The sequence below is a fragment of the Spermophilus citellus genome (genome assembly GCF_964194105.1).
Source record: "Spermophilus citellus genome assembly, chromosome: 1".
NCBI classification, from domain to species: Eukaryota; Metazoa; Chordata; class Mammalia; order Rodentia; family Sciuridae; genus Spermophilus; species Spermophilus citellus.
Window position 1 is genome coordinate 135,674,412 of NC_138182.1, and position 14,518 is coordinate 135,688,929.

At 45.6% G+C, this 14,518-nt stretch overlaps 1 protein-coding gene across 1 annotated transcript in view; it reads left to right on the forward strand.

The window, feature by feature from the left end:
- The window catches only part of ADAM19 (ADAM metallopeptidase domain 19), an 85,389-nt gene that overhangs the window by 65,989 nt on the left and 4,882 nt on the right, over positions 1-14,518 (forward strand). Inside the window, exons 12-21 of the mRNA XM_081273127.1 lie at positions 2,009-2,186; positions 3,409-3,498; positions 5,114-5,309; positions 6,242-6,350; positions 7,903-8,107; positions 9,128-9,205; positions 9,301-9,409; positions 10,405-10,549; positions 11,377-11,461; positions 11,770-11,994. Coding sequence (XP_081129253.1) covers positions 2,009-2,186; positions 3,409-3,498; positions 5,114-5,309; positions 6,242-6,350; positions 7,903-8,107; positions 9,128-9,205; positions 9,301-9,409; positions 10,405-10,549; positions 11,377-11,461; positions 11,770-11,994 — 1,420 coding nt within the window. The remainder of the gene's footprint in view (positions 1-2,008; positions 2,187-3,408; positions 3,499-5,113; positions 5,310-6,241; positions 6,351-7,902; positions 8,108-9,127; positions 9,206-9,300; positions 9,410-10,404; positions 10,550-11,376; positions 11,462-11,769; positions 11,995-14,518) is intronic.

The following is a 14,518-nucleotide window of genomic DNA, read 5'->3' on the forward strand; positions in this document are numbered from 1 at the left end:
GTCAACAGGAAGGGTGAGGATGGGGAGGAGGGTGAGGCATGCACATCCAGGCTGACCCAAATTTTCCTCCCAGCTGGTCCCAGAGAGCCTCTGTTAAACCTCTAGTAGGGCCTTAGCAGAGAATGTGGTTTTTAACCACAAAGAAATTGGAAGAGGACCAAGAAGGCAAGTGTTTAAAAGAAGTACTAGATTCCTAGTAGGAATTCCGGTGTTGGTGGAACCCTAGATATACTTAATTTCTGTCTTAGAGTCTTCAGCTGCAAAATTGGCCTGACCACACATGTTGTTTATCCATTCTGAGGACCCACTGTGATCACAGCCTTAGCCATTGGTCCTTCCATTCCAAAGAGTTCAATTAGTGCTATTTACATCCCAGACTTTGCTTCAAAGCTCTGATGTAGCTTCCAGAACAAGTAGAAGGAAGGGGACCATCCATGTACCCTACAGTGACTCTTCAGGGAATTTGCAGGTTGTTATCCACAAGGAAAAAAAAAGACAAAGCAGCTGAATCTCCTTGAAGTTGGGAGGGATTTTCTAAACCAGAACCTTTGAAAGAGGACTTCTCTTCAAGTTGTTTGGATATGGAGTTATCTGGTTGGGTTCTTCCAGGACCAAAGTGTCTCAGTGGAAGGCATCATGGTGGACCTTATGTTCCTTGCCATAAACCATTAGTCTGCTGTGCTTCTTAGAGAATGGTGTTTCAGTGTCTCCAGGATGAAATGGGAGCTCTGGTGTCTAGTGTTTGTTCTTCCCTTCTCAGCTGTGACACCGAATGGATGATATTGAATGGAGGATACAACTCCACAGATCATGCTCAGAGCCCATGTGCTCAAGGGGAAATTCACCCCTTTCTCTTCCAATCTCAAAGGAGTATCTGTAGACAAATGTTTGAGAGTTATATTCATTACTACTCCAATTTGTTTTTACCTGATTTGTTGATATTCATTACTACTTCAATTTGTTTTTACCCAACTTACTAATTTTGCTAATTTAACAATTATTAACATTCATTATAGCATACCTTATCACTGAAGGAAACCCTTCTGTATTTCACCTTTAATTAGCTAAGAGAATTGGGAGCAGGTAACCCTCCCTTTTTAGATCTAAATTGTGGCACAGTAGCTTTGCCTTGTCTGCAGGGAACACATTCTAAGACATTTCAGACGCCTGGAATCACATATCACAGAGAACCTCATGTATCCTGTGTTTTTTTCCTGCATATCTATCCCTATGATAAAGTTTAATTTCTAAAGTAGGTACAGAAAGAGATTAAAAACAATAACTAATAATAAAGTAGTATAATTATAACAATAATAACTATATAATTATGTGACTATAATAAAATTTATTTAAAACTTATAAATTATTTATTTCTGGAATTTTCCATTTAATATTTTCAGATCACAGTTGGCTTTAGGTAACTGAAACCATGAAAAGCAAAATTGTGGATGAGGGATAACTGCTGTACTTTCATTTCTTTTTCCTAATAGCAGAGGACCCAGGAACTTTCATGCTCTTGTAAGATAAAGAGCACAAGTTTGTGAGTTGGATAGTTTAGTACAAAGTGTGCTCTGCATACATATTACTAGCTCGTGAAAAAAAATTAACCTATGATCTTGACCTTTTTTGACTGTTCCTCCATCACAGAGAATACCCATCTGATATCAGCTTCAGTAAAATTTTGGGTTGGGTGATATCTTGTTCAGTTCTAAAGCTGGAGGCCTTGTTGTAAGGTGTGCATTACCCTTTGCTTATTGTAACTCCCTCATACAAAGGCAGATACTGCTGTAATAATTCTCAAATATGTTTTCCATACAGAGTAAGAAAAATTAAACATTATGGCATGGTTAGTATTTCATGATTAGCCATGAAAGATTTCGAAGTCAGTGTGTCTGAAAGTTCTAAGTGGGCAAAATGTATGTGTGAGGAACTAGGGAGTCTGCGGCCAGGTGGAATCAGCCTCACGGTTAGCAGACCCCCAGCCAATTCCAGCCTTGTCGTCCACCAGGCACCCCTTCCCCCGAGTGTTCAATGGATGCAATAGGAGGGAGCTGGACAGGTATCTGCAGTCAGGCGGTGGGATGTGTCTTTCCAACATGCCAGACACGAAGACACTGTATGGAGGCCGGAGGTGTGGGAATGGGTACCTGGAAGATGGGGAAGAGTGCGACTGTGGGGAGGAAGAGGTAAGACGGTGCTAGAAGGAGGGAAGAATTTGCCTTGGCTTCAAAGCTCCAGATCCAAAGAGAATGCAGTAAAGAATTACTTCTTCATAGGCCTTTCCTACACGTGACCATCAAAGACCCCACCGCATGTCTGGTGTGGGCAGAAGCCTTCCAGGTGCACTGCTTCTGCAGCCTCTCTCTGGTTGAACTATTTGTGTCCAAGATCAGGGTGGCATTGCCTTTGTGAGCATCTGGTCAAACCAGAAACCACAACCCTGTGGCATGTTGTCTCTCTCTTCCCCAGTGGCCTCCTTGGCCCTCCAGCTGCACTGAATTTATTCTGGAGGCCGCACAGCTGGGTCTATGAACTTGAACATGAGCCTTAGGAGGCTGCTTAAAATAACAAGCTCATGCTGTTTAGCCTGGAGAAGGAATGATTGAAAGTGGATGTAGGAAGTGCCGGCGAGGCTGGGAAGGGCTGCTAAGAGGAAGAAGGGGCAGAACGCTCCTTCTTTACTTCTCATCTTCAAAGTGAGGGCGGAGGGCGTGCAGCCTAGCTCTGTAGTTTTTAACAGAAGCATGTTGTTCTGCAAAAAGCAGAACTGAGTTGTTTCATCTCTATTTTTTGAAGGATGAAAATATGTTAGTTAATGCATAATAATTGGGGAAGAATACATGAGTAACAGTACATGATAGGGGTGAAAGTGAGGGTCTGTGTACATGGAAAAATCTGATTTTATAACTTCCTCTGTGGTGGGCTATTTTTTTTTGTTAAATATGAGCATGTAACGTTCAGAAGTTAAAGATGATATCTCCCCCACTACCATCAATTCAGAGATGAGCCCAGACCCTTCAGAAAGGAGGGAGTTGTATTAAAAGCAGTGTGAATACTATGATTTTGTAAAATAACTATAATCACATACACATATGTATTGGGAAATGCCTGGGAAAATTGTCACACTCAAAATATTGTGCGTCTCCGTGGTGCCCCTGGAGATTGTGCATACGTGTACGGTCTGTGATACGTGCACATGACCTTGATGATAAAGCTGTTGAGTGATGGTCTAGTAAGGAATTCTAGGGAGCAGGGGCTGCAGGGGCACATGGGGCAGGGCTGGGGCTGGGGAGGTGGCAAAAGCCCTTCCCCTGCAGGGCTCTCATTCTTGCCGCCTGCCCGGAGGACTCTCATTCTTGATGCCTGCCTGGCTGTCCAGAGACTCACGCCCACTCATTGCCTCCTCAGGAATGTAACAACCCCTGCTGCAATGCCTCCAACTGCACCCTGAGAGAAGGGGCCGAGTGTGCTCATGGCTCCTGCTGCCACCAGTGCAAGGTAAGTGGACCTGTTCCCTGGGGACCTGACCTGACAGGTGACTGCTGTGCTAGGGTGTGAGAGGCAGGTGTGGCCAGGCTTCAGCTGCCATCCTGGGGGAGTGATGGGATCATTAAGGAGCTGGGATTTGGACCCGGCAAACTGGCTTCAGGATGGCTCCTCTTTGCTTCCAACCTGCTCCAGGTTGGTAGAGATATGTGCGCCTTGCAGCTTCTCCTCCACACACTGCCCCTGCTCACCACTGCAACTGGGGCCCCTGTCTTTCAGCAAGTAACTTGGCCTGAGCATGGCCTGCAGAAGGGCCCGACTGCTTTCTCTCTTGGGAGGACCTTGTGGTTGGTGTGTAGTCACCCAGGACCAAAGGAGGGCTTTGTCCTCAGATCTGAGTTTTCTTGCCTCGCTCAGGGGGAATTTGCAGACCTTCTGGTATGACTTTGTGTACCCCAGGGAGGCTGTGCTGGGTCAAGTCCTTGGACCCAAGCCTAAGAATAAGCATGGGGTGTGATCATTTCATTTAGTGCCAGGATTTCAGTCTGAGACTCACAAAGCATTCCTGGTGTCTGAGACCTTGACATCAAGCCCAGAATGTGTGACTTTGGGGGACTTATTAACTGAGTCTAGGTTCTTTATCAGTATTAATAACATGGATCACCCGGGGAGGGGGGGGCTGTTAAGACTCAAATAGGACCAGGCATGATGGGTGCATGCCTATAATCCCAGCAAGTAAGGAGGCTGAGTCAGGAAGATCACAAGTTTGAGGCTAGCCTCAACAGCTTAGCAAGGCTCTAAGCAACTTAGTGAGGCCTTGTCTCAAAATAGAAAATAAAAAGGGCTAGGGATGTGGTTCAGTGTTTAAGCACCCCTGAATTTAATTCCCAGAAGTGAAAAAAAAAAACACAAAAAACAAACAAACAAAAAATAACTACTTAAGTGAAAGCTCAGGTTTTACTATTTTCCTGATGTGTGTTATTACTAATCAGGTTATTTGATCTGCAATGTGGGGTAAATAGCAGCACATAGCTCATGGGTAGCATAAGTGTATATAACATACTTAGCCCAGTACCTGGCTCAGTTTTGGGAATGCATTATTGCTGGAATGCTCTATAAATCCAGAGGTGCTGTATGAATGCTGTGTGTGTATATTTGAATGTGTTAGTAGGCCTGGATCCTCTGCCATGACTAACTGTGAGACTCTGGATAATTATTTTACCTTTAAACCTCAGGTTTTATCATCTGTAAAACAGGGATAATTATATTACATAGGACTATCAGGAAAACTAAATGCACTAATATTGGCACTGGGCAACTTGAGTGGGAGCTGCATGAAGTTTGTTGTTGTTACTAAATCACATAGTAAGCCCTAAAACTGTTGCATAAATGTTATTTCTGACCTATTTCTACTTAAGATGGCTGCAAAGAGGAAGTGAGTTAGCACCTTGAAAACTCTGGAGTCACTGTTTGCATTAGAAGGCTCATGGGGTAAAAACTGCTGTGATATTACCCTGGTGGCTGGAACATTCTGTTCTGCAAGAGTGATGCTCACAAGCCCTTGGCTAATGGGGTTAAGGGCAAGCAAGAAAATGACTTGTTTTTCCTCCATCTCGTTCAAATTCAGCTCGTGGCTCCTGGCACGTTGTGCCGTGAGCAGGCGCGGCAGTGTGACCTCCCAGAGTACTGCACGGGCAAGTCTCCCCACTGCCCCACCAACTTCTACCAGATGGACGGCACCCCCTGCGAGGGCGGCCAGGCCTACTGCTACAATGGCATGTGCCTCACCTACCAGGAGCAGTGCCAGCAGCTGTGGGGTCCTGGTAAGGGTTCTTCTGGGGAACACAGCCCCTCTCCCCCCAGAACTTCAGAGCCAGCCTCCCCTCCAGTCCCTCGGGCAGCTTACCATCTTGGCCTCAGAACACCCCTGGATACCACCTCTTTCACGGCCTGGACTCTGAGTGGCTGTTCAGGGAAGATGAATGGACAGCATTCTTCCCAGACCCTAGATGCTTTTAGTTCTCAGATGGGACAAACAGATGACAAGAATCCAAAAGACAAATGAACAGATAATAGAGACAGAAGAGCAAAGGAAAATGGCCCCTAAGCTATGGAAAGTTGTTTAACCTCAGTCATATTAAAGGAAAACAAATTATAACAGATGGAACTGCTCATATGTCAGATTTTAAAGACTGAAAGTTAGTTTAAGAGTATTGATGATAAAATAATAATATAACAAGAGTGATCATATATAGTGTTGTGGAGGATGTGAAAGTAAGAGATAGGTACAATCCCTATGGAAAGTAATTCAGAGATATCAAAATTTTAAATGCACTTATTGGGTCCATCAGTTCCACTGCTGGGAAACAGCCTAGGGCCTACACTTGTACTTCCTTATCTATGTGAAGATAAATTTACAAAGATGTTTTTATAGTGCTATTGTTATTGTATGCATTATCATTTTTTTCAATCCTAAAATATGGCGATTCTTCTTCATTAGAGATAGTCCTAGCATGCAAACCCCCAGAGATATAAATCCTCAGTGGGGCATGAAAATGGATATCAGACATTTTCTACGAATTGGTCTTGATGAGAAATGGGAATGAAATAGCCTGATAAGAGAACAGGAAGAGACTGAGTTTTTCCTTCCCCCCAAAAAACATTCTTAACCTCTTGATTTTGCCAAAGGCTAGCTTTGCCCTGGGGGCTTCTGGCAGGCTAGTGTATTGACAAAAGTTGTTTCTTGCACACCCAGGAGCCCGGCCTGCCCCTGACCTGTGCTTTGAGAAGGTGAATGTGGCAGGAGACACCTTTGGAAACTGTGGGAAGGACATGAATGGCGAACACAAGAAGTGCAACATGAGGTGATGAGTAGTGTAGACCCCATGAGAAGAAGAATGACAGAGTAAATCCTTCTCTGTCTGCCTTTCTCCATCCCAGCTCAGCAGAGCACTGGTCCTAGAGCTGGGCCTCTACCCAAGTCAGCTAAAGTCTCTATTCTTGGCCTGCTTTTCAACAATATACCAATCAGCCCTTTGGAATCAGAGGGAGGGTTGGCAAAGCTTGATGTAAAGCTGATCAGGCTTCCTTTTGAGCCTTTTTTACAATAGGGGGAGGGAATTGGCTTTCTGAGATCATTTGTACTGAATGCACTTATGTCCTTATTTGAGTGACTCATTGTCATTCATTCATTCCAACTGACCATGCACTCACCTATCTACCCATTCATCTACCTATGTACCTATCCATCCATCCATCTCCATCCACCTATCCATCCATTCATCCACCTACCCACCTATCCATCCATTCATCCAACCACTTGGATCCATTCACCCATCTACCCATTCATCTACCCAGTACCCATCCATCTATCCATTTATCCATCTACCTATCCATTTATTCATCCACTCACCTGTCCATCCATTCATCTACCTACCTACCTATCCGTTCATCCATCCAACCACCTGGATCCATCCACCTCTCCATCCATCCATCTACCCATCCATGTATCCAACCATTATCTATTGAAGGTTTACCATGTACAAGATACTGTGCTGAGTGTGTAGAACTTTTAATTAGCAATACAGCGTGATACTGAGAATGTGGAGAGAGAGACACCCAACCCGACTTAGTGGCCTGGTGTGGTTTTCCCTGGTGTGGTTACCTAGGCACAGTTATGATGCAATTATCTAAACCAGCAGGGTCAGGGATGGTGCTGGTGTGTAGAAGAGTGTTCTAGTCAGAGAGATGGTTGAAAAAAAAAAAAAAAACCTGACAGTTGGAAGAACTAACAGTAGTTTGGTATACTTAATTTAGAGGTGCAAAAAAGAGGGGATGATGAGAAATGAGCTTGTGCTGTTAAGCAGGAAGTAGGTCATGAAAAGTTCAGACTTTGGCCTGAAAGCGATGAGAGGTTAAACTCCTATGAGGTGAGAATGGAGGCAGGGAAATCAGTTTCCTACAGTACAGGGAAGAAAGGATAGTGATGTGTGCTAGGGTGGATATGTAGGAGGGAGGATTGGCAGGGGCTGGAAATCTGCTTGAATCCAAGAGCAGGGAAGAAGGAGGAGTCAGAAATGTCCCCAGGCTTCTGGCTGGAGCACAAGGTGGATAGTGGCCTAAAGAACATAAGGAAACAGATTGCTTAGGTCAGGCAGTTGTCCTTGAAGTTAGGACTTTCCAAGGCAGCTTCTCTGGCCGAGATCGGCTCAGAGACAAAGAGCCTGCTCCCTTGCCTTGGTCTGGGTCTATACAGGGTCTCCCCTGGTGGCTCCCTTAAAGCACCCTCACTGCCTGTGTCTTTGCCCCACCCCACCCAAGTCTGCTCTCTTGGCCAAGAAAGACTGAAGCTCTACCTTACCCTCACTCTTTCCTAGCCTGATTCCATCTCCTTTCCTCCCTCTCTCTGGGGCCCAGGGATGCCAAGTGTGGGAAGATCCAGTGTCAGAGCTCTGAGGCCCGGCCCCTGGAGTCCAACGCAGTCCCCATCGATACCACCATCATCATGAATGGAAGGCAGATCCGGTGCCGGGGCACCCATGTCTACAGAGGTCCCGAAGAAGAGGGTGACATGCTGGACCCAGGCCTGGTGATGACCGGGACCAAGTGTGGCTACAATCACGTGAGTCCCTCTCCCCAGTCCCACTCAGGACCCAGGCTGCAGAGAGGAGAGGTTGAGAAGGGTGAGCTCTGAAAGGAGAGGCCTCCCCAGCTTCTCATTCTCAGTGGCTTCTAAAAGCTTACATAGGGCTGGGATTGTAGCTCAGTGGTAGAGCACCTGCCTCGCATGTGTGAAGCACTGGGTTCAATCCTCAGCACCACATAAAAACAAATAAATAAATGAAAATAAAATATTGTGTCCATCTCTAGCTTAAAAAAAAAAGAAAAGAAAACTTATATAGCAATAGCAATAGACTGTCACTTGTAGACTAAGGATTAAGTGAGAATGTTTCTAACACACTTAGGTGGGCCAGCTATTATTGATTTTGTCTATATCATTAGTTATTATGTGAATTAAAAATGGACTAAGTTAGGGAATCCTTGGGGAAATCATGTCAGCTACCTCAGATGGATGAAGAATTCATAAAGAACTTTGAAGCTCAGGGTATAGTTTCTAGCACAGAGAAGGCTGCTGTCAGAATTGTTATTGTTAAACATAATATTAAAACTAGCACCTATTGATAGATATATATTATAATATAACATATATATTGGGGTTGGGGCTATAGCTCAGTGGCAGAGTGCTTGCCTAGCATGTGTGAGGCACTGGATTCCATCCTCAGCACTACATAAAATAAACAAATAAAGGCATTCTGTCCACTTAAAAGTACAAAAAAAATTTAAAAACCCATATATATCAATATAGTAGTAATATGGAATAAATATTTCATTATAATTGTTAAATTAGGATTTTAACAATATAATATGTGTTTTCCTCCCTAATCACAAAGGTAATAGCAGAATTTTGTTAATTCCTGTTCTATCTTTGGCTTTTTAAGCTCTTTCCATTTCCCACAGTGGTAACCTGAAGTGGGCTGCCTTTTCAGGTTCCTGTATGTTCTAAGTGCAAAACCCACATCCCATCTCCTAATTCCTGACCAGTGTCTGCTGTGCTGACAACTGTGCTTCCTCCTCCCTGCAGATCTGCTTCGAGGGGCAGTGCAGGAACACCTCCTTCTTTGAAACCGAAGGCTGTGGGAAGAAGTGCAATGGTCATGGGGTGCGTGCTCCCCTGGGCTGGTTTTGGGAGGACAGGCCTTGTGGGAGGCTGGGGCTCTCTGGCGAGCTAACGCCCCTGCCTTTCCCTCGCCCCAGGTCTGCAACAACAATCAGAACTGCCACTGCTTCCGGGGCTGGGCACCACCCTTCTGCAACACTCCGGGCCAAGGAGGCAGCATCGACAGTGGGCCCATGCCCCCCGAGAGTGAGTCCCCTGCCTGCTGTAAGAGGGGTGGCACCATGGGGACAGGTAGCATGTTGCAGAGTGTCTGCACTGAGACTGATGTATACTCCTGATTTTGTAGATGAGGGAACCAAGATAAAGGGGTGGGGGGAGGAGGGATCTGAGACCAGCAACTGGTTTGGGGACTGGGCTCAGTCTCTGTCTGTCCTTTTACTGAGGAGGTGATCCTGCTTTAGTGGAACGAGAGATAAAGAGAGACTATAGGTCATTGAATAGTCATATCCTTTTTTGGTGGGACGGGGTGGTGACTAGTCCTATTTTGGGTACTTAAAAGTAAACATTACTGTGGGGTACATTCTGGTAGTTTAGACTTCTTTGCATAAACAAAGGTTAAAGTGGGAAACCGAACACTTGGAACACTTATAGTTTTTTTAGTAGGAAATCTCAGATACTCTAGCCCTGTGGTTTCTGAACCTTTTCCTTTAATAGTAGCAAGTTACTGTTTTCAAGAATAAAATCTTTCAAGGAAGAAGCTTCAATATATAAAACTGATAAAAGCAGTGTTTCATTGGTGTAAAGGTACTTTGTGCATTTAAATTTATAATTCATGAGAAGATTGTCAGTTTTGGTGAAATCGTGGATGAAGGGTAGGAGTCTGTCAGTATTTTGCGTTGGTTGCCTGGTATCCAGGAAAATCACGATTCAGTCCAGAAACTAGTGACACATGATAATAGGGCTTGATCTGCTTGCCTTAAAACAGACTATCTTCAATTAAACCAAAGTGCCCATGGCAGATTTATATTATAAGGTCCCCTTGAAGCAAGTTAACTAGCTATTTAAGCTAATATTAGTGGTTTCCTAGTAGTACATAATATGTGATTTTCATCATAATTTATAAGCTAAAATAAGCAATGCAAATTAAATGCAAATCAAGTCTGAAGAAGAATCAGGAATATATTGTTTTGCTGGAGCTCAACCAGCTCCTCAGTCTCTCACTTGAGCTCTCTTTCTGGAAGGTGTTGGTCCTGTGATAGCGGGAGTGTTTTCAGCCCTCTTCGTGCTGGCGGTCCTCACGCTGATGTACTATTGCTGCAAACAAAACAATAAGCTGGGCCAGCTCAAGCCCTCGGCCCTCCCTTTCAAGCTGAGGCAGCAGTTCAGGTAGGACAGGGTGCCCTCAATGACTTGGGGTTCCCTTCTGGATCACAAAGTTCTCTGTAAGCAATATGTGTTGGAAGTGTGGTGGTGGTGGGTCTGATTCAGGAAAGATGAATGTAGAGTTCGTGCCGTCGTCTCCTTTGTGTCATGCTCTGTGACCATGCCAGACATTTACTAAGATGATCTCATTGTAATAGTCTCTACTGAGCCTGGTCATCACTTCCAAATCCTCTGCAGAATGCCCCCAACCAACTAAAGTTGGAATATGAGATAAAATCATTTGCCATCCTTTATCTAATTGATTTGCCCCCCATTTTAAAGAGCAGGAAATTGTGTCAACAGAGAAGAAATGACTTGCCCAAGCCCAGTCATTACAGAGGTGGTTAGACATCAGCCCAACGTAGACTAATTTTTTTGTAATGTGATGCCACCCTTAGGATATCGTAATGTAAGTTCTGAGTCCCCTATTAAATTACACTTGTCCTTAAGGGAATTTTTAATCTCTGGTCTTTCTGAACCCATGCCTGAGGGGAATTGGTTGACAATTCTTGTATCTCTGTAGGGAGGAAAGATCTACAGAAGGTGAAGATAAGGTGCTTAGAAAGCTCTGTTTTGTGTCAGGCCAACTTTCGTTGCTTAGCAGCTCTCCATTGACCATGCCAAATGTCCTTACCTAGGGAGACGGAATTTGAGAGTGGACCAGTCCCACTTCCTCTGGATTTATACTAAGGAAGATTTAGCAGTGGGTTGGCCGTGCTTGGGTCAGAGGGACTCAGCCTCTGCTCCTTGCTGAACATCCTCTCTTCTCTTCCTCTATTCCTTGTTTCCAGTTGTCCCTTCAGGGTGTCTCAAAACAATGGATCTGGTCATGCCAACCCAACTTTCAAGTTGCAGACACCCCAGGGAAAGCGAAAGGTAAGGGCTTGGAGGTGTTGTTTTGCTATTTCTCTTTTATTCCTCAGGATCCTGTTAGATTTTCCCTAGGGTCTCTGTAGGCCCAAGGGACTGGTAATAAAAGCCATCTTAATGACTTGAGAGACATAGCAATTGGTTTTGGTGTCCATCAACGGCTTTAAGATCTGACTTCTAGGATCCCAGGGGTGGTAACAGGTCAGCATATCTGTCTATCCCTGGGCTCTGGTCATCTCCATGAGATGCCCACACAGGGCACCCCCTGAGTTTTTAAATCCTTGTCTCAGATGATCCTTGTCTTGTGCCTACAGGTGACCAACACCCCTGAAACCCTGAGAAAGCCCTCCCAGCCTCCTCCCCGGCCCCCTCCAGACTATCTGCATGGTGGATCCCCACCTGTACCATTGCCAATACATCTGAACAGGGCTACCAGAAACTCCCCAGGGACTGCGTTTCAAGTAGAGAGAAAAGAATCAACCAGGAGGCCTCCCCCAAGCCGGCCTATACCCCCTGCACCAAATTGCATTATTTCCCAGGTAAGTGGATTCTCAGTAGTTCTGGTCGGGGGCGGGGCATACCCTTAAAAGGCCACCTGCAATTTGCAATGTCAGATCTGGGAAGATGGACTTGGAATTGACAGCCCTTTCAGCAATCTGGTGAATCCAGGGGGTTCAGAGAGGATTAGAACAGTCTGAGCATGGGGAAATATGGTCCCTAGACAGCCTCTCAACCAAGGGCACTTTCTCCCTGTTTAGCCTATTTTATGACCAACCACTACCTACCTTCCACCCAAAATTAACTCCTATTGGTGCCCGGTGCTCGTCTCCTATCTACATAGCTGCAAATGCTGCTCTGCCTGATCCTCTCCTGCCCTCTGTCTGGCCAGCTCCCTTTGCCCTTTGATGTGGTCTTATATGCCACTCCTCCCTGTGGCTTCCCCTGACCCCCTGGTCTGAGCTTGGTGCTCTTGGACTCTCTTCATAGTATTGTCCCTCCAAATTGTATCTGTCACTATCACACCCTTGTTGGAGAGTCTGTGTACCCCAATGCCTTGTTCATGGCACAAGAGAGGGGAGTGTATTCAGCTGCTAGGGCTGCCATAACAAAATACCACCAAATGGGTGGATAGAACCGTGGACATTTATTTTCTCACAGTTCCAGAGGCTGGAAGCCTAAGATGAAGGTTCTGGCAGGGTTGTCTTCTCCTGAGGCCTCCCTCCTTGCCCTGCAGGCAGCTGCCCACTCACAATGTCCACACGTGGCCTTTCCTCTGCCTCCCTGGTATCTCTGTATCTGTATTTCTTCTTACAAGAACACCAGGTTGGATGAGAGCCCACCCTAACGGCCTCATTTTAATTTAATCACCTCTTTAAGGACCTCAGCTCCAAATATGGTCACATTGTGAGGTACTGGGAGTTAGGAATTCAACATTTGACTTTTTTTTTTTTTTGAGGGAGTGTACACAATTCAACACGCAGTGGAAAGAGAGAGGAGCAAGGGAGAGAAAGCAACCCTGTAGAGACAGGATGAAGAGGGAGAGGGAGGCAGTGGCAGGTGTCCCAACAGCCAGATCCCAAGCATGGCTCCTCCAGGACCTAGGGTTCAGATGGGGGTTCTCAAGGGAAGGCAGTGCGGGCAGCTGCTCTGAGGGAAGTTGCAGGGATAAAATGGGGCCAGCCACCTCCCCCTTCAGAGCCTTTCCAAGAAGTGAGCTATTTCTACCCTCTTTTCTTACCTGGGTTGCTGTCTCACAGGGTCGAGGGACTTGTCAAAGATCACAGGGTCTGTGGGTGTCCCCCAGCTAAGTGAGATTCCTACCTCCCAGCCCTAAGGCACTTATCCTGTCTAGTCTCAGGCCAGACCTAAGGCCCATCCTCCTAGCTGGGTGATGTGGGCTCCCTGGAGAGGTGGGGACTGAGCATTCAGGACCTCTTCTATGCTTGCCATCCATGTGCTTCTGCCTGGTACCAGCCATAATGAGCAAGCAGTTGCCATTCCGCTGGGGAAGAGGCTCTGGGATGCATGTAGCTGTGACAGTGGTCAGTTTTGTGAAGAAGGGGTACAGGGTGCTCAGAAGGGCCACCCTGGGCTAGACATGGTGGCATATACCTGTAACCCCAGTGGCTCTGGAGGTTGAAGCAGGAGGATCGCAAGTTCAAAGCCAGCCTCAGCAACTTGAGGCCCTAAGTAACTCAGTGAGACCCTGTCTCTAATAAAATACAAAAAAGGGCTAGGGATGTGGCTCAGTGGTTAAGCGCCCTTGGGCTCAATTTCCAGTACCAAAAAAAAAAAAAAAAAAAAAAAAAAAAAGGCCTCCTTGGGAGGTGACATTTGATTTGAGCTCTGGTATGAAAGAAGAGAAGGAGGTAGCTAGACTGTGAGGCAGGGGAGGAAAGGGCCTTCTTGGTCCAGGACCCACTAGTAGGGAAACTCTGATGGCAGATGGCCCTGATGTATGTATCACACTTCAGTTAAATAAATGTTTTTTAGGGGCTGGGGTAGTGGCGCAGTGGTAGAGTGCTCGTCTAGCATGTGTGGAGCACAGGGTTCAATTCTCAGCACCACATACAAATAAATTAATTAAATAAAGGTCCATTGACAACTAAAAAAAATTTTTTTTAAATAGTTTTAGAGGGGCTGGGGTCGTGGCTCAGTGGTAGAGCACTTGCCCAGCATGTGTGAGGCACTAGGTTTGATTCTCAGCACCACATATGAATAAATAAAATAAAGGTCCATTGACAACTAAAAAAAAAAATTTTTTTTAAATAGTTTTAGAAAACAAAAAGGTCACTGTGATGGCAAATGAGCATATTAGTCAGCAGGTTTAAACACTGTTCTTAGAAAGATGGTGGGAGCTTGCACTGAGGTTAGGAATGGAAGCCTGGGGAGGATGAATGACTGAGAAAAAGAGTAAACAGGACTTGAGGATCACCTGCAGATGGGCGTTGGCCCGGGATGACACCCAGTGTCTGCCTTGTGCAGCCTGACTGATGGAGATGCCGCCCCTTAAGGAAGGGGACCCTGAGCCTGGGGCTGCTTTGGCTTCCAGGAAACAGTGCT